Raw genomic sequence first — 18180 nt, forward strand, 5'->3', positions numbered from 1 at the left:
GACATGGAAGCATTAGGTGTCAGGAACTAGACCAACCAACATGACCACCAGGTTCCCTGGGCTACAGGTTGTGTGGGTTTGAATTTGGACAACAGTTTAGGAACAATGAGAACAGACCCATTTTGCACCAGTTTTTTTTTTTTAAGATTTATTTATTTATTATGTATACAATGTTCTATCTGCAGGCCAGAAGAGAACATCAGATCTCATTATAGATGGTTGTGGGCCACCATGTGGTTACTGGGAATTGAACTCATGACCTTTGAAGGAACAGTCACTGCTCTTAACCTCTGAGCCATCTCTCTAGCCCTGCACCAGTTCTTGATGTGCAATCCTTGATTAATCCCAACCAGAGAAGATGACACGACAGGTGACATATCCATCCTTTGGAGTCACTGGCTACCGGGCTATAAAAATCTAGAAGGGAGCGGGTGTGGTGTCATACACCTTTAATCCCACCACATGGGAGGCAGAGGCAGGTGAATCGATGTGAGTTCAAGGCCAGCCTGGTCTACAGAGCGAGTCCAGGACAGCCAAGTTACACAGAGAAACCCTGTCTCAAAAACCAAGGGGGAAAAAAAAAAAAAAAAAAAAAGAAGAAAGAAAAATCTAGAAGGGAAGCCGTATGGTGGTGCCACACGCTTTTGGTCCCAGGCAGGCTTTGTGGTTTTGTAGCCAGCCCAGTCTACAGAGTGAGTTCCAGGACAGCCAGGACCATGCAGAGAAACCCTCAACCCTGTCTGTCTGTCTGTCTGTCTCTGTCTCTGTCTCTATCTCTGTGTTACCTTGGCTGGTGTGACTTTACTAGGAAGCTGACCACAGTTTTTACCAAGCACCCGCTGGTTGCCAGGCTGTGCGACAAAACCTGTAGAGCAGCCCCTGGCCTTAAGGCACACTGAGCCAGCAGGGGAGGCCCTGGTGCTATGAAGAAACACCTGATGGTGTTATGGAGGTGGTGCTGTCTTCATCAAGTCTTTCTTGAACACACCCGCAAAGGCCTTTGGTCATACCAGAGAACATTCCAGAAGGAACAGCAGTGGAGGTGGCAACTGCCCCCACCCCGTTTCAGAAGCTCTCGCCTTAGGGTTAGGTGGGCTAAGGGGAGAATCCCTTGGAGTGGCTACTGGGGACAAGAAGTGGGGAAGGTGGGGCAGGCCTCTCAATAATGAGAGGAGAGCATCCTATCAGCCCCCTGGCTGTCCTGTCCTGGGATTCACTCTGTAGATGAGGCTGGCCTCGAGGACTCAGAAGTCCACCTCCCAAGTGCTGGGACTTGCGCTGCCACCCGGCTCATAAACTCATCTTGATGTTTATTCTGGGGCTGGGGGTATAGTTTGACTAGTAGAATTCTTGCCAAACATGCACCAAGCCCTGAATTCGAACCCCAGGTCGGCATACACTGCTCATGGTGTCACATGCCTATAGTCCCATCACTGGGGAGATAGATGCAGGAGAATCAGAAGGTCAGAGCCATCATTGATCCTTGGCTGCTCAGCAGTTTGCAAGCTAGCCGGCTGGAGGCACGTAAGAGTGCCTAAGAGGGGGAGAGGGTGGGAAAGGCTTATTTGCTCCTGCCTGGACCCTGAGAAATTTGCTCTTCTTAGATGGTGAGGCTGCTGGTCTGTGGCCCACACTTTGGGGCGATCATTCACTGTCACCTCTGTCGGCACTACTAGCCTTCCCGTGTGCCGATCTAGATAGAGCTTTGGTCACCAGGCTCAGCCTGGGCTGGTGGTGGGGTTGGCAAAAGGGTCACTGCAACATTCTGCTGGTGACTAGCGGATAACTCACCAAGGCCGGACCCAGACTGCCAGTGACTGAAGAGTACCAGCAGCTTAAGCTGACACAACTAGTAGCAGAATCCAGAACAGTCCTTTCTCCCCATCTCTGCCTCGTAGCTTCTTGTGTGTACATCCTTTGCTCCTAGAGAAATCAACACACCACTCACTGTCAGTTAACAACCATTTGACTCTCTGAACGGAGGTGGGGAGTTGTTGGCAGCCTCACCCACCCCCAAAGGGTCCTGGACCTGGTTTAGAAAGAAGCAGATCCCAGAGTGCCTGGGAACATGGAATGAGTAGCCAGGAGGTTGCATCCTGGGATGGCCCACACTCTGTACCCTTCTTCCTTCCTTCCCATCGGGTGGGCCTGTGTCAGGGGCTCATCCTCACCTCTGGGGGTACGGATAAAGAACCCTTGGGAGTGCAGCACAGGATCCCATCAACGCCGGCCCTCCATATGGGAGTTACCATTAAGTAGAAGCCTTAGAAGTGGGGTCCTGAGGCATCCCCTTACCCCCCAGTGTTCACTGTAGCCTTGTGAAACACCTGAGGATGTAGCTCCACACTTCCCTAGCACTGAAGGAGTCCTGAGTTCAGTCCCCTACGCTGTAAACTGGGTACAGTGGCACATGCCTCTAATCTCTGCTTTGGGCATCTGAAGCAGCAAGATTGAAACTTCAAGGTCAGTTATGGAGGCTGGCCTGGGCTAGGTGTGGCGCAGAAGTAGCTGGCTCAGTAAGAGACACCAGGGGCTTGCTGGGTTTGTCTCCTGCCTTCCGTAGCTCCAGCACCTTCTTTTCCCTCAGGGAAACTGGGTGAGGATGTGTGGGTGTTTTCCCCACTCCTCAGCCCCGAAGGTATTGTCGCCTGCCTACAAAGTCATTTCACTTCGATTGCTCTCTTTCTCTTGGCAACTTCCTCTTTGCCCCTTGGACTGCTTGGACATAACTAGTTGTAGGAGCTATCAAAGAAGTAGCCTGGGACCATCTTAGCTGTCTATTCTACAGGGTGACCTGAATTGAGTAGACAGGCTCAGGACTGTTGACAGCAGCTCCCCATCTCTACTTCCAGATCTGCAAGGCTTCCTGGAAAAGGGAAGGGCAGGCCTTAAGTTAAGATATGCTTTCAGGGGGAAAGAACAATAGAAGGACCTAAGCTGCTGAGGCAGTGACCCTGCTTTGTATAGACTAGGCTGGCCTTGAACTCACATCTCTCCAAGTGCCTCTGCCCCCCTGAGTGCTGGAATTACAGGCATGGCCACCACGCCCGGTTTTTTTGGTTTTATTTTTAAAATGCAGTGTTAGGGATCGGACCCAGGGCTTTGCATATGCTAGGCAAGCCCTGCAGCCACTGACCTACACCTCTCACCCTCTTTTTCCCAGCTTAGTGAATCCTGCCCTTCCTGGCTGCGGGACTGAGACCCTTGCTTGGCAGGGGGCTTTGTTGCGCTCTCAAATGAGAGCTCAGAGGTTCGAGGTCTCAGGGTGATTGTAGGACGGAGCTGCACCTGGAGAGCCAGGACCAGGCTCACCCATTCCCCTAGAGATTTGGAACAGCTCTTGACGCCAACATCTCTCTTGTCTGACAGGTGTGCGCCTTGACCGAGTGCGCGGAGGCCGCCAGAAGTACAAACGCCGGCTGGATTCAGAGAACAGCCCCTACCTGAGCTTACAGATTTCCCCACCTGCTAAGAAGCCATGTGTGTACCTCCTGGGCCGATTCTGTTTTCCTTCCACTGGGTAGTGGGCAGTGTGGATTTAAAGATGGCCAACAGTGCCCAGCGTTGCCTGGTGCCCATCAGAAGACCTGTCTGTATAAGATGGCATGAAACCAACATCCATGTGAAATAAGGGCCCCAGCAGCCAGACCTCGTTTCCACGGCCACACCCCCAGAACTCCTGTTTATTGTCCTCTGAGCAGCTTCCTATTACAGGATATATCTCAGTGCTGTCATCACTCTTGCTGGCAGTTTTGTGATGTCAGCAGTCCCCAGCCACATTTGACCTTCCCACAGGCTCTGTCCCTACTCTTCTTCCTTCGTTCTTGCTCAGGCATTTACTTTTTGCTCCCTGTTTGGTCTTTACAGTGACTAGGATTGTCTCATATCTACTGGTGGCTGAGCCGGAAAAGCTGTATGCCTCGCCTCCCGCTGACATCCCCGATGGAGATATCAAGGCCCTGACCACTCTGTGTGACTTGGTAGATCGAGAACTTGTGGCCATCATTGGCTGGGCCAAGAACATCCCAGGTGAGTGATAGAAGGGTGCGGGGTGAGAGTGGTAAGAGGCTCTAGGCTCACCCTGTCCATAGAGGCGCCTTTGATGCTTGGTGTCTGGCCCAATGAAGCCTGGAAGACTTTTGCCAGCCCACTTTTTTTTTCTTTCTTTTTTTTTTTTTTTTTTTTTGAGACAGGGTATCTCTGTGTAGCCTTGGCTGTCCTGTACTCGCTTTGTAGACCAGGCTGGCCTCAAACTCACAGAGACCCACCTGCCTCTGCCTCCCAAGTGCTGGGATTACAGGTGTGTGCCACCACGCTTGGGATGCCAACCCATTTTTGTAAAGGCCCCTTTCTCTTTATGGTACTGAGAGTTTATGAACTGCCTAGGGGCTCATCAGAACCAGCTGTAATGGGGTCCACAATTGGTAGTATTCAGAGACCAAGTTCCTTGAACCCCCAAGACAAGACAGTAGGCTTTTCCTGGAGTTCACTGGAATTACATTGGACCACAGCCCTCTTTTTAAATATTAGCTGCAGAGAGATAGAAGGAGTTAGCAGGGCCTTGGGGATTTGGGTCAGATGAAGATTCTAGGGTTAGAAGCCATGTGACCTCAGCCTGCACGTGACCTGTGAAAAACGGGACTATGAGAACACAGCCTTTTCAGTTTAACACAAGGACGAAATGAGGTGGTGAGCTCCAGGTGTGGAGTCTGACCTGTGGCAATGTCACTGGCATGCTCACCGCAGCCACTTGCTGGAGCTTTGCCTAGCCTCACTGCTAATGGCCTCAGGAAGGGCATGCACATTGTTTCAGGCCCTGTGGTCCTCTCACTCTTTGGACCCAGGCCCCATTGTGAATCTCCCTGTGAGCGTGGGCTCCCTCTGTTTGCCCATGTCATTCCATGCTGTACACACGTGGGGTCATTTCTCAGTACAATTCAAGGTCCGGCCCCTGTGCTCTAGCACCGGCCTTCATTGTGTCAGAGGCATGCTGTTACCTCAGGCAGTGAACTCCTCCCCTGTGGAGGAGTTGCTAACTATGCAACAGGTGGGTTCTTCTTTCTGTCTAGAGATTGTTTTTTCCTCAGCCCTGGGCCTAAAGGATGAGCAATAGCACTCCTGGTAACATAGAGGCACCCTAGCCTGTGGCTGCTGTTGATTGAGGTGATTCAAATCCTATGTGAGACTCACTCGTGCCCCACAGCAAGACACCGACTTGTGGGCAGAGGCTGGAGATGCTATTGCCGACGCTAACCTTCAGGAAGCCTCCAGGTTTCAGAAGTGGTCTCCTGGCACTCTTAACCCTTGGGTCGGTGTGCCAGGGGCCTGGCTAGTACGTCCTTTGTAAGGAGCTCAGGCTCCTGGGATTATACACTCAGTAGTTTTAAAAAGCTGCCCTGAGCTGACTCAGCACAGATATGGCGTCAGGCCGATGCTTAAGACACCTCAGCCTGGATTGCTCCACTAACCCCAAGCCAAATTGGGCACAGCTACTCCAGCCCAGCCCTCAAGGCTACTATTCCCGGTCAGCTAACTAGGTACAGTGTCAGGGATGGCTCAGGGGTGGCACCTGGTGGTCTCCTGGATCAGAAGGGTGCCTTTCTTCTGGTCACCTTACCCCCATGACACCTGGGGCAAGGGAATGTCCAGTCTCCCTGTTCGGATGTTTTCCCTCATCTGTGTCAAATAAGGACAGGCAAGCAGGGGTCCTGTCCCAGCTCTGCCCTTAGTGACCTTGTATGCACGTCCCCCTCCCTCCCCGCAGCCTCTCCTGCTTCCCCCACTAGGAGTCCCTGGAGGCTGCTGCAATACTTGCCAAGGTTGTCACAGTTACCAATAGCGACCCAGCCTCCTGTGCACTGACATCTCATCTCCAAAGCAGGCTTTCTGTGGATTACAAACAGTAGCTGAATGTGGCGGCTCATGCCCATAATGTCAGCACTCTGGAAACAGAGGCAGCGGGCTTGCTGTCAAGTTAGAGGCCAATCTTTTCTGCACAGAAAATTCCAGGCCAGCCAGGACTACCTAGCAAAAGAGACCCTGTCTCAAGAAACCCAAACCATAAAGAAGAGGAAGTAATGTAAGCAAAGGCTCACTTGTTGGTCTTATACATCGACTTGCCTATTTTGCATAAATCTGCATATTGAATCACTTGGGCTTGACCTTAGGGTCTCACACTAAAGGCAAGGAGAGACCAAGTTTTTTGGTTTTTGTTTTTAAATCTTTGTCTATGGGTAGGTATTGTGCCTGCATGTAAACATGTGCACTGAGTGCTTGCAGTGCCCAAAGAAGCCAGAAGAGGAGGTCAGATCCCCTAGAACTGGAGTTATAAATGATAGTCATCTTCCATGTGGGTACTGGGAATCTACCCTGAGCCTTTCGTAGGAGCTACCAATGATTTGCTAGTGTCCATCTTTCTAGCTGGGACAGAGTTGTAGAGGTGACCAAAGAGGATCTAAGACCATCCCCACCCCATGAAGCCCCACACCTCCAGTAGGTTCCCATGTCCGACACCGATACATGTCTTCATAATGTCACTGCACTGGAGTTTATTTGTCCTTCTGTGTCTTCCGTCCTGGTGCCTCTGCTGCACTTGGCGGGTCGTTAGTGAGTAAAATGAGGTCTACCTGAGCACATCTGCACTGCATCACCCCAGTACTTGGCTTCACAGCTGAGGTGGCTTCATGGGACAGCCATGGGTGGACAGCACACACAGTGTGGACACACCAGAAAATAGCCTGGTTGGTGTACGGAGCAGAGTAGAGCAGAGTGGCATGGATTGCAGTCCACAGAATGTTGTGATGTTTAAAGCTTAAACTTAGTTTACTTCTGGAGTTTTCTACCTCAGATTTTCATACCCAGTTGACGTTGGGCAGCTAAAACCTCAGAAAGTGAAATCTAGGGCCAGGAGGGACCACCTCTGAATCATTTTCTATTTTATGTTTTGGAGACAAGGTTGCTACTGTGTAGCCTGGACTGGCTTCAAAGTTGTCATCCTTCTGCTTCGTCCCTGCTGGCATTACAGGGTGATGATGATGATGGTGGTGGGGGTGGTGGTGATGATGATGATGGTAGCACTTTGCTCAGGTATAGTCTGGGTCACTTTGAGGTTACACTACTGAAAATACAGGGTTTTTCTTTGAGTTGAATATTCCAAGTATCGGGCTTCCTGGAGGGCAAGCTTACTCCCTCTGATCCAGTGATTAGAGCTTGCAGCACAGCGGCCTTTGCTAGGGCTGCTGGCAGTACTCAAGCGTTGCAGTCTCCCTCCTCCCCAGGCAGCTTGGACTCCACCTTGGCCAGGAGAGCTTTTGTGGGGAGTCACCACTCCTGCCTAGCCTGGGCTGCTGTGCACAGGGGATCCCTAGAGGCCTCTTCAGGAAGGCTCTTTGGACAGCCTGCTCCCAGGGAACCACCGTCTGGCTGGATGAAGGATGAGCTGCCGAGTGACAGCAGCTGTGTCTGAAGGGGCCCCGGATCCTATAATTACATCTCCCTTTATTACCTCTCTAATGGCCCTCCAGGTCGGCAGAGACCATCATAAATTAGCAGATTATGAACTCCACTTGCCACAAATTATGTGCTTTTTTTTTTTCTTTCCTTTTTTTTCTTTTAATTCCAGGAGTGCATAGCATCAGTGGGGGATGGGGCCTGCTGTTATTAGATCCTCTGGTGCAGATAACGCAGTTTTCCTGGGACCATAGAGCATATGGAGGGAGGCCCGAGTGCCAGGGGTCCTGGGCTGAGCAGTACACCCAGGGTGAGCTACAGGGACAGCTTGTCAGCCTTGCTGGACCCACCAGAGCTTCTGTCAGGCCTTCTGTTCCAGGGTCCTTGCTGGTCCAGATCTCAGAGGAATTGATGGAGGCCCAGCTCAATTGGAAACACAAGTGGAGGTGCTTGGGTTTTAAACGGCAGAGAGTTTACTTCTCTTGCAAAGGCCAGGTGTAACAGAAGTGAATGTGGAAAACTCCAAGGCTGAGCCTTCTGGGAAAAGTGTGTGTGTGTGTGTGTGTGTACACGTACGCACAGCCAGTGGCAGTGTATTTCCTCCCCCAAGGGGCTCACATTTTAACACTGTATTATCCTATATTACCCTGTAATGACATTAACTACTTGGACTTTTTTTTTTTTTTAAGGTTTTTTTTTTTTTTTTAAAGACAAGGTTTCTCTGTCTAACAGTCCTGGCTGCCCTGGATTTGCTTTTGTAGACCAGGCTAGCCTTGAACTTACACTGATCCACCTGCCTCTGCTTTCCGAATGCTGGGATTAAAGGCATGAGCCACCATGCCTGGCCTTACTTGCACTTCTTGTATTCTATGTGTGCACACATTTAACCTCTGCACCCCTAACATGGTGCCATCTCATTTTACAGAGGGTCAGAGAAGGTGGCCTTGCCTAGGTTTCGCCTCTAGTGGACAGCACAGTGACTCTTCTGACCAGTTAGGTGTGGCAGCTGTGCCTCCAACGTCTTTGCACAGCCATACAAATAGTTCCCCCTCACATGCTGTGTTTATGTAATAATTACGTGCGCCACACATGTGATCTAACAACACCCCTGTCCTCACCTCTACCTTGGTCGTCTCCTGGAGTTAGCTATGTCTACTCTCGTTTTCTCTCTTATTGATTCTTGTCTCAAATATTAGGAAACATTAAAATGGCTTCAAATACTAACAGCAAACACTTGCTGCTGCATGGTGGCCAGCGTGTGCAAGTGTGCTGGGGTTTTCAGAACTCTATCCAGGACTGTCAGATGAGAATGGTGAGCCCAGTGCCCCTTATGGGCAGACCTTACGCCCAGCTGCCCGGTGGTAGGAGACTCAGCCTTCTGAGTAATCTCTCCCACAGCAGCACAGAATTTCCCAGATGGCTTTTGTACCCCTCAACTCCCAGGGCACTCCAGCCTCTTATGTGACCCTTAAGTGGAATAAGTCCAAGGATCTAGTTGGGGGGCAGCTCTCTAAGCAAGTGTTTTAGGTTGTTTTCCTGCCACCTCTGTCTGTCCCCCGCAGTGACAACTTATCAGGCTGGTGGATAGGAAGGCAAGCTTGGTGGTCAGGAGCATGTCTGTCTGTACCCCTAGTGAGTTTCCCTTCAGAGCTCAGCCCTCAGGCCGTTCGTGCATGGACTCCCTGGATGTCCTTTTTAGTGACACTTTGGTTGCATGTTTTCAGAACTTTCCAGCCCAAAGCTCTTTATTTATTTGTTTGTTTGTTTATGTGTTTATTTATATATTTTTGGTTGGTTTTTCGAGACAGGGTTTCTCTGTATCTCTCCCTTGCTGCCCTGGAACTCGCTCTGTATAAACCAGGCTGGCCCTCGAACTCAGACATATGTTGGCTGGTGACGTTTAGTGACATGCAGCATCAGCTCTTCTCCACAGTAGGCCTTGGAGGCTGGGAGTTATGGTTTGAGTAAGCTGTCAGTCCCCACGGGGTGCTAAGAGAGGGATAGAGGAAGAAGCCTGCTCATGACATTCTTGCAGAGACCATGCCTTCGGATGAGCCACCAGCATGTTCCCACCCACAGAGCCTGGCTGTGCCTCAGTCCCACCCTCTCCACTGCCTTCCAGCTCAATCTCTGTTACATTAACCCCTGTGTGCCTCCTCCACCCTCCCCAGTCTTTCTGCTCTCAGACTACCCCTCCCTGTGCGGTCCACTTCCTGGCCACCCACACCCTCCCACGGTGGCTGATTGGTATCTGTTAATTAATGTCACCCAAAGCCTGTCTCCTACTCATGGACCTGATAAGGGAAATTGGATGTCCATTTCTATCTATCTTTTATTACCTCCGGCTTCCTGGGCCCCCACAGGGCACCACATACCCTCTGTGGTGCTACTGGGAATGTGGGTAGCGACAGACATATTGGTTTAACTCCTGTGTCCCCTTCTGTCCCTGCAAGGAGGCACAGTCACCAAAGCTCCCTCTAATAGGTGGATAAACTCCTATTCTGTGATTGGTCACCCATAGAGTCTAGAAGCTAAAAGGGGATCCAAAGCGAAGGTTACATAGACAGCTCCAGGATTTATGATGGCTGGACTTAGAAAATAAAGGCAAGGTAATTGGCCTTCAACCTCAGGTGTACCCCCAAGAGGGAAGAGACTTTATCCTGGGCAGGTAACAGGACAAAGACCATACAGGCCCTAAAAGATGGGCCATCCAGGAACTGGGCAAGTCCAAAGAGAAGAAAGTTATAAGGACTTCACTCGTAAGGGTAGTGGCAGCCTCCTCCGTCATCCTTGGAAGAGGGATGCTGGCTCACTGTGCACCAGAAGTGGTGTGAGGCCTTCACACATGCCCTTCCATTCTCATGACATCCCCAACGTCACAAGCAGTGACTAGGCAGGACCAAGTCCTAGGTTGGCAAATTCCTGATTTCAGTTGCACACGACACATTGTGCAAATGGCGTTGTGGATTCCCCCCTCCTCTCTCTGCCCCCCTCCCCTCCACTGGGAGTTGAATTTAGAGTCTCACACGACCTAAGCAAGCACCCTACAACTGCACTGTATTCCCAGTCCTGTCTTTTTGTTTGTTTGGTTGGTTGGTTGGTTTAGTTTGTGACAAAGGCTGGGGTTGGATTCTAGACCGTTCTCCCCAAGTCCTGGGATTATAGGCATGCACCACCACGCCCAGCTATTTCCTTAATAAATCTAGCTTGCTTTAGAAGTAAACTAATCCCCTTGTGTCTGGGTGAGCCCCCTTGAGAAGTTACTGCCTCTTGTTTAGTGGTTATGATGGTTGAAATGAGCAAACTTAGCCTCCTGTGTTGCCTTCTAATAAATCAGGCCGTTAATTGACTTTGCCTAAATCAAGTCCACACACAGTGCAGTCTCAGCGTGTCACCCTCATCTGACAGACACGGGCCTTCCTCTCAACATTAGGAAGAGCTCATATGTTCTGTAACCATCTTCCTGTGTTGCTCAGAGCCGGCCACTCTGAAGCATCCTCTGCTCTCGTGCCCATTCTCTGGACGGAGAGGTCTGGGTTGGCAGAAGTTACAGAGACCTCATCAAGGTCAGCCCACAGCTACTGCACGGACCATCAGGGTCAAGCCCAGGCAATTCTCCCACAGCACATTGGACAAGGCAGGCTCATGATTCTGGAGCCCTCCGTCTTTGCTGTGGTGAAACACCACAACCGAAAAACAAGTTGGGGGGAGGGGGGGAAGGGATTATTTGGCTTACGCTTCTAGATCATAGTCCATCACTGGAGCAAAGTCAAGAGAGGAACTCAAGTGGGGCTGGAATCTGGAGGCAGGAGCTGATGTGGAGGCCATGAAGGGGTGTTGCTCACTGGCCTGCTCACTATAGCTTGCTCAGCCTGCTTATAGAACCCAGGACCACCAGCCCAGGGATGGCCCCACCCACCATGGGCTGGGCCCTCCCCATCCATCACTAATTGAGAAAATGCCTTACAGGTGGATCTCATGGAGGCATTTCCTCAACTGAGGCTCCTTCCTCTCCAACTCTCACTTGCGTCGAGTTGACACACAAAACCAACCAGTATACCTCTCAACCCCCTGGAGGGAGTAGTAGGTAGGGTCTGTGAGTATTAGTGTCCAGGGCACATCTGCTGAGTCTTCTCAAGCCCGGAGTGACAGTCCAGGCAGCCAGTCTGGACACACATGCTCACTGGGCTGTCTTTGGAGCCTCACCCTCCCAGCAGCCTCTGCCTGGGCCATAGATAACTAAATCCTCCCTCCTGGCTGGAAGGCTCTGGAGTGAGCAGAGTGTTAGAGAGCTCCATCTTGCCACCCCCAAATCCTGCTATTAATTCCGCAGCTCCTTCAATCACAAATGCACCTACTTAACCAAGGACATCTCCAGACTCTGGGAAAGGCCTAGCGCCAATGAGCGTAGCGGTAACTGTCAACATTGACCTGGCTCTTACTATGTAAGTCTTTTCCATGAATTCCAGTGTGACTCACTCACCAAAGGGATGGCATTTGTATCACAGAGCTCTCCCACCCCCAGCAGGCAGAGTCTGGAGATGCAAGGATACACAGCCCCGCCCCCAAGTCAGCCCTCCAGCAAGCCCCAAGGTGGGGGGGGGGGCCACATCTGATCTGATCATTGTCTTCTTCCTCTTTCAGGTTTCTCCAGTATGTCAGTTGGGGACCAGATAGGCCTACTGCAGAGCTCCTGGATGGAGATCCTCACTCTGGGCATCGTATACCGTTCGCTGCCCTATGATGATAAGCTGGCGTACGCAGAGGACTATATCATGGATGAGGAGCACTCTCGCCATGTGGGGCTGCTGGAACTTTACCAAGCCATCCTGCACCTGGTGTGCAGGTACAAGAAGCTGAAGATAGAGAAGGAGGAGTTGGTGACACTCAAGGCCCTGGCCCTTGCCAACTCAGGTAAGGGTGGCTTGGGAGTCTAGCCAACACAGCTCGGGCTGTGGGCGGGGCAGTCTTATGGGGGTGAGGATGAAAGAGGTTGTTATTATCATCTAACACTGTGCATTACTTCCCCCACCCCCTTCCTGTGATGAAATGCAACTTACAGAGGAAAGAGTTCATTTTTGGCTTAGCGTTCCAAAGGGTTAGACCATCACTGGAGCAGGGAGGGAAGGCTTGGTGTGGCAACAGGAAGCAGAGAGATAGCATTACGTTCACACAGAGGAAGTAGACAGGAAGTGGAATGAGGTTATAAACCTCAAAGCTGGTCCTCCAGCAAGGCTGCACTTTGTGAGGGTTCCATAGCTTCCCCAGCACACCACCAAGGGGGGACACCACCCCCATACATGAGCCTATGGGGACATTTCTCATGTAAAACCACCACACACACTGCAAGGGTGGCCTGGAGTTGAAAGGATAGTCATGGAGGCCGGCGCTGGTTCTGTATTTCCAAGGCTGTTTACTTGCACAGAGAGCAGAGGTCGTAGATCCTGGATCCTTAGCTAAAGGCTAGGTGGGTCTGCAAGTTGCTTTACTCTGAGCCTAGGTGACCAGGAGCCATGCTGTGACATTGTGTACATAACTATTATAATCCTGCTTTACAAATGTGCAAATTAAGGCTAGAAAATTTGGGAATTTGTCTAGGACAACACTGTTTAAAGATGCCAGGTATATAGGGAGGGGCACAGGCTCTTTTTTGAGAGGGGTGGGTCTTTTGTTTTTTCTTTTTAAAGGATCTTTCGTTTTTTTCTTTTTTGAGACAGGGTTTCTCTGTAATAGCTCTGGCTATCCTGGAACCTTCTCTCCCCCCCCCCCCCCCTTTTTTTGGTTTTTCAAGACATGGTTTATCTATGTAGTCTGGTCGTCCTGGATTCCCTTTGTAGACCAGGCTGGCCTCAAACTCACAGAGATCCACCTGCCTCCACCTCCCCGAGTGCTGGGATTACAGGCCTGTGCCGCTGTGCCTGGCTCGGGACATAGGGACTTAATCCTAGCACTAAGAAGGCTGAAGCAGGCAGATCTCTGAGTTCAAAGCCAGCCTGGTCTACACAGCAAGTTCCAGGCCACCCAAGGCTACACAGGGAGATCCTGTCTTAAATATACAGTTTTTAAAAATAAAACAGAAACAAAATGTCAATTACGATCCACGCCATAGTCTGATGCAGGCCTATGTTTCCTCTTTGCATCGTCCCATCAGACCATCCAGCTGCAAGACATCTAACTTCCCACCTGGATGGCTCAGCCTAGCACTAAAACGCTTGTAGATTATTCACCATTTCCTAAGCTTCCTAGGACTTCAGCTGGAGTATCTGAGGTGAGGTCATGGGTAGATCTGTTTACTGTTGGAGCCTCTGTCCAACGAGGTACTCTGCGCGCTGTGGGAGGGAGAGAACCACAGTGTCCCTAGGTGAGAGTGTCCCTACAGTGTCCCTAAAGGTGCACATGGAGGTGGGGACCCTGCTGCAGGGCACTGGGTGGCAGAGTTCCTTATTCTAGTCTGGGTAGACCTGAGTTCAAATTCTGTCTCTGGGGCAGAAGGGTTGGCTTGCTGGCTGCTCTTGCAGAGGACCAGGGTTTAGTTTCCAGCACCCATACGCTACTAACTTTTAATTCCAGCTCCAAAGGATCCAATGCCCTCTCCTGGCCTCCACTGGCACTGTACATACGTGCATGCACACATACACAAACACACAACTACACAACCTCCCCCTGACACTAACACCATGACCTTGGTTAGGTCTGTCCTTGAGTAGGAGGTATTCCCGGGATCTCCTTCAAGCACCTGTGAGGATTAAAGATCAGCTGAAGATAACGCGGCCCAGCTCCTGGCCTAGAGGAAAGCTCAGTAAATATTTGTCACTACTATTATAGTGTCAGAGGAAATGGTGTTCCCAGTTCACGGATGAGGGGAAGTGGTTCCTGGGTGAACACACACAGAGTGGGGGAGGGAGGGGGAGAGAGAGGGAGGGAGGGAGAGAGACACAGACAGAGAGACAGATTACCTCATGCCAGGCTTTCCCTGAAAGTCTCCCATCCCAGGAACTCCTTGGCTGTCTGACACACTAGGACCATTAATCACTCTGTAGCTTTGAAGCACAGACAGGGGACACTTGATGGCTCAGACCCATGTTACTCTCCAGCACTCCCATCCGTAGCCACTGGCTTGGTTGCTGTGAGCTCTCCACGTTTGCCCTTTGGTGCCTTTCCTGAGGTCATCCGCCCCTAGCCAGGTAGCATGGAGGCTTCACACAGCACAGCAGTCTGCCGTAGAAATCTGGGTGGGTTCGGGCCTTGGCGTTGTATCGTGTGCTCCTTCTTCACCTCCTCATGTCTTCTGAAAACACCCTCCCCCTCCGTAAGTCATCAAACACAAACCCCTGCCTTAGGCTCTGCTCCTAAGGACCTGACCTAATACAGGTTGTTTTATTTTATTTTTGCTGAAGCTCTAGAAACAAACATTCCATGCGTCATCCCTGCTCCTCCTCCTTCGTTTACTCTTTCTACTCATATCTTTTTTTTTTCCTTATATCTTCCATTAGGTAATTTGCTGCAATTAGTAAGCCAATAATGATAGGCGTCTCTCCAGTTTTTGAGACGTTTCACTCTGTAGCCCAGGCTAGCCTGGGACTGACTATATGTTATATCAGGCTGACCTGAGATTCATGGCAATCCTCCTGCCTCACCCTTAATTGTAATTACGGGTGTATATCTCACGGTATTGGCCCTTGCCTTCCCTTACTCTTGTCTTCTATTGGCTCCTTGCGGTCCAGAAAGGAAGAGTTGGGTGGACATGACCCCTGCAGGTCTCAGTCCCGAGGCAGAACAGTTACCCAGGAGCATACAAAGCATACTGGATGGAGAAGGGATGACCGGGAGACCACTGAAGCCTCCTGGCAGCAGTACAAGGACCCCTGTGACTAAGTGGTTGGGGTGACTCTGGTGCCTGGCAGAAAAGCAGAGTTCATCAGAGGCTGGCCCAGCCCCTTGAGAGTGTGCCAGCTGTCACTCACCTCCATCCCAGCCATCTCTAGAGCTCTCTGACAGCAGGAAAAAAAAAAATTCATAGGCATTGATTTTGTAATTAACAGTTTATCAATGCCATCGATACAGACTTGCTGATGGATTGCAAAGAAATTGATCCTGCAGTGTTATTTTATTTCATTTTTGCTTGAAAGCACCTGCCAATTGTGGCTCCTTGGGGAGGGTGACAGGATGGGAAATGGCGTCAGGGGTGGCTAGGTCCCAGCCCTGCAGGGACTCTGGAGAGAATGCAAGCTAGGAGAAGACCGGGCAGGGGTGGGAAGGTCTAGAGCATCACTGTGGCCAGCCAGTTGGGGCCTAGTTCTACAGAGAGGAACCCTGAGAAGGAGACCCCCAGGGGATTGCAGAGCACCACTGCAACCTGCCAGTTGGTGCAGCGGCTTCAGCAGTTTGGTGTCAGGAAACCCAGCCATGCACTGGACTTCCATGTTCTTCTGAGGATTTCACTAAATTGGCTCAGCTCCCTGTGTCCACACAGCAAGATTTGGGGCTGCGGTTCATGGGGGGCAGCACAGGATGTTAACAGGAAGCGGCTGGGTAGTAGTTCTCACACAGGATGGGTTCTAGAAGATTCACTTTGTTTTGCTCGGACCCAACTTTATCCCAGTGTTTCAGAAGGTGAGTTCGTGAGTTGGAAACATTCTGAGTCTTCAGTGCTGAGGATCAGACTCAAGGCCTTGAGCATGCTAGGCACGCAACCATCACTGAGCCATATCCCCACTGCCCCTCTCTGTGACCACGCCCCTCACCCCCAAATACCTAGCCATTGCCCTTTTATGTCTGTTCTGCGGTCAGAGTTGTAAGGTTGGTGGTTGCACTGCATGTGGGTGGTACCCATGGTCCAAAGGCGCCCCGAAGACATGATGGTGCCAGTGATAAGTGGTGACACTCCAGTGACACAGGGGCTTGGTTGTTCTAAACCCTTAGCCTCTTAACCCTGTGAGGTAGGTATGGCTAGGAAAATGAGAGACCCAGGGGTTAAATACCTCGCCAAAAGTCTCACACAGCCTGTCTGTCGGCCAGGTTCCGGGGTCCCATGGACACCTCCAAGATATCCAACAGGTCTGCCCATGTTTGAGCCCTTTCAGCACCCTCCTGGTGGTCTCTCTGGGGGATCTGAGCACAGCTCACCATCATTCTCTGACTCAGCCCTGCAGGGACGATCTCGCTCGGCTCTCAATAGTCAGCCTTTGATGGCAGACTTGCCGCATGCTGGTCTGCTGGTCTGTCCTCCACTCCTTCTGCCCTGGGGCCACCAAGCCCTACTGGCGCTGACCCCTCTCCCCTGTCTGCAGATTCCATGTACATTGAGGACCTGGAGGCTGTGCAGAAGCTACAGGACCTGATCCATGAGGGGCTGCAGGACTACGAGCTGACCCAACACCACGAGGAGCCACAGAGGACGGGCAAGCTGCTGCTGACACTGCCCCTGCTGCGGCAGACAGCAGCTAAAGCGTTGCAACAGTTCCACACTGTGAAACTTCAGGGCAAGGTGACCATGCACAAACTCTTCCTGGAGATGCTGGAGGCCAAGGTGTGATGGCGGCCCAGCACACAAGAGACAGTCAGACGGACACAACCCATGTGGAGACTTCCACCACAGCCGCCAGCCTTGACTTTCCACACCTGCGTCGGGGCTCTGAGCTGTCCCAGAAGAAGGGGTTTCCTGCTTCCTGGCCATGTGCAGACTCCTGGGGCGGGGGCAGCGGATGGGGAGATGGGGGATGGGAGGGTAGAGGGCGGGGGGGCTCATCTGTCACCCGCATTTTCTTTGGTAATTTTTCCTTCTCCATGGGCAGTGCTAAGGCTTGGGCCAGGGCTGACTCCCCTTAAGGCTCGAGACCGTCAGAGGAAGCACCCCTTCCCGCAAGAGGCAGCGTATCCATTTCCTTCCCCATTTAGTACCTGGATGTACCTGGGTGGGCAGTGCTTAGTGCCCAGCACCCAAGAGACTTCGCTTGGGTACTCCTGGAGGTGTTGGTGTCACAGAGGGCAGGCCTTTGGGGCAGGAGTGTCTCCAGAAACCCTGCTTGTGTAGAGGTTCACATGGCCTCTTCTGAGGCTCTTTGCCTCCTCAGTGCAGCTGGCTACCCCCTTTCTCCCTTTGCTCTTGTCCTAGTATACCCAGCCCTCTGTGGGAGCTTGTGCTAGAGTGGCCACATCCCTACCCTCACCCCGCCCCCCCAAAGCCTCTCCTTTGCTTCCTGCCCCTACCTCAGTCAGCCGAGGTAACCCCAGGGCATGTACCTGGAAACACTGGCTCAGAAAAGAACTGTGTCCTGAACCCCTGCTTCCGTTGCCTTTTTTTTTTTTTTTTTTTTCTTTCTTTCCTCCTCCCCTCTCTTGGGTGCGGCAAGGCTTAGAAACTTAATGGAAAGATCGAGACCTGGTCCCATCAAAGGGCACTTGGAGACCCTTACTTAAGGTCGGCAGCCTAGGTTGGGGTACAGGATAGGAAGTAGCCCAGAGATTGGGGGGCGGGGGAGTCATACCTTGGCAAGGAAGGAGCTCTAAACGTCCCTCTTGGCCCCTCCCTTAGTGCATTAAAAGGCAAGGCTTTGTGCGACCTTACAGCAGCCTAGTGGCATTTGCACTGGTATGTTTCACACAGCCTGCCTGGGTCAAGCCCTTCCAAGACCCTGCAGTCTGGGTGCTGTATAGCGTGATCCACCAACCCATCCCGCTCCTCCTTAGAGGCTCGGTCTTAATTCAGCCCTCAGCCCTGGGCCCATGAAC

The 18180-nt window shown here is 51.5% G+C and overlaps 1 protein-coding gene across 2 annotated transcripts in view; it reads left to right on the top strand.

The window, feature by feature from the left end:
* The window catches only part of Esrrb (estrogen related receptor beta), a 152900-nt gene extending 135752 nt beyond the window's left edge, over nucleotides 1-17148 (top strand). For both annotated transcript variants that reach the window (XM_051149626.1, XM_051149618.1), the window contains exons 4-7: nucleotides 3370-3480; nucleotides 3868-4029; nucleotides 12094-12363; nucleotides 16740-17148. In XM_051149626.1, coding sequence (XP_051005583.1) covers nucleotides 3370-3480; nucleotides 3868-4029; nucleotides 12094-12363; nucleotides 16740-16984 — 788 coding nt within the window. In that variant the 3' untranslated portion in view covers nucleotides 16985-17148. The remainder of the gene's footprint in view (nucleotides 1-3369; nucleotides 3481-3867; nucleotides 4030-12093; nucleotides 12364-16739) is intronic.
* The last annotated feature ends 1032 nt before the right edge of the window (nucleotides 17149-18180 follow it).

The sequence above is a fragment of the Acomys russatus genome, chromosome 1 (genome assembly GCF_903995435.1).
Source record: "Acomys russatus chromosome 1, mAcoRus1.1, whole genome shotgun sequence".
Taxonomy (NCBI): Eukaryota; Metazoa; Chordata; class Mammalia; order Rodentia; family Muridae; genus Acomys; species Acomys russatus.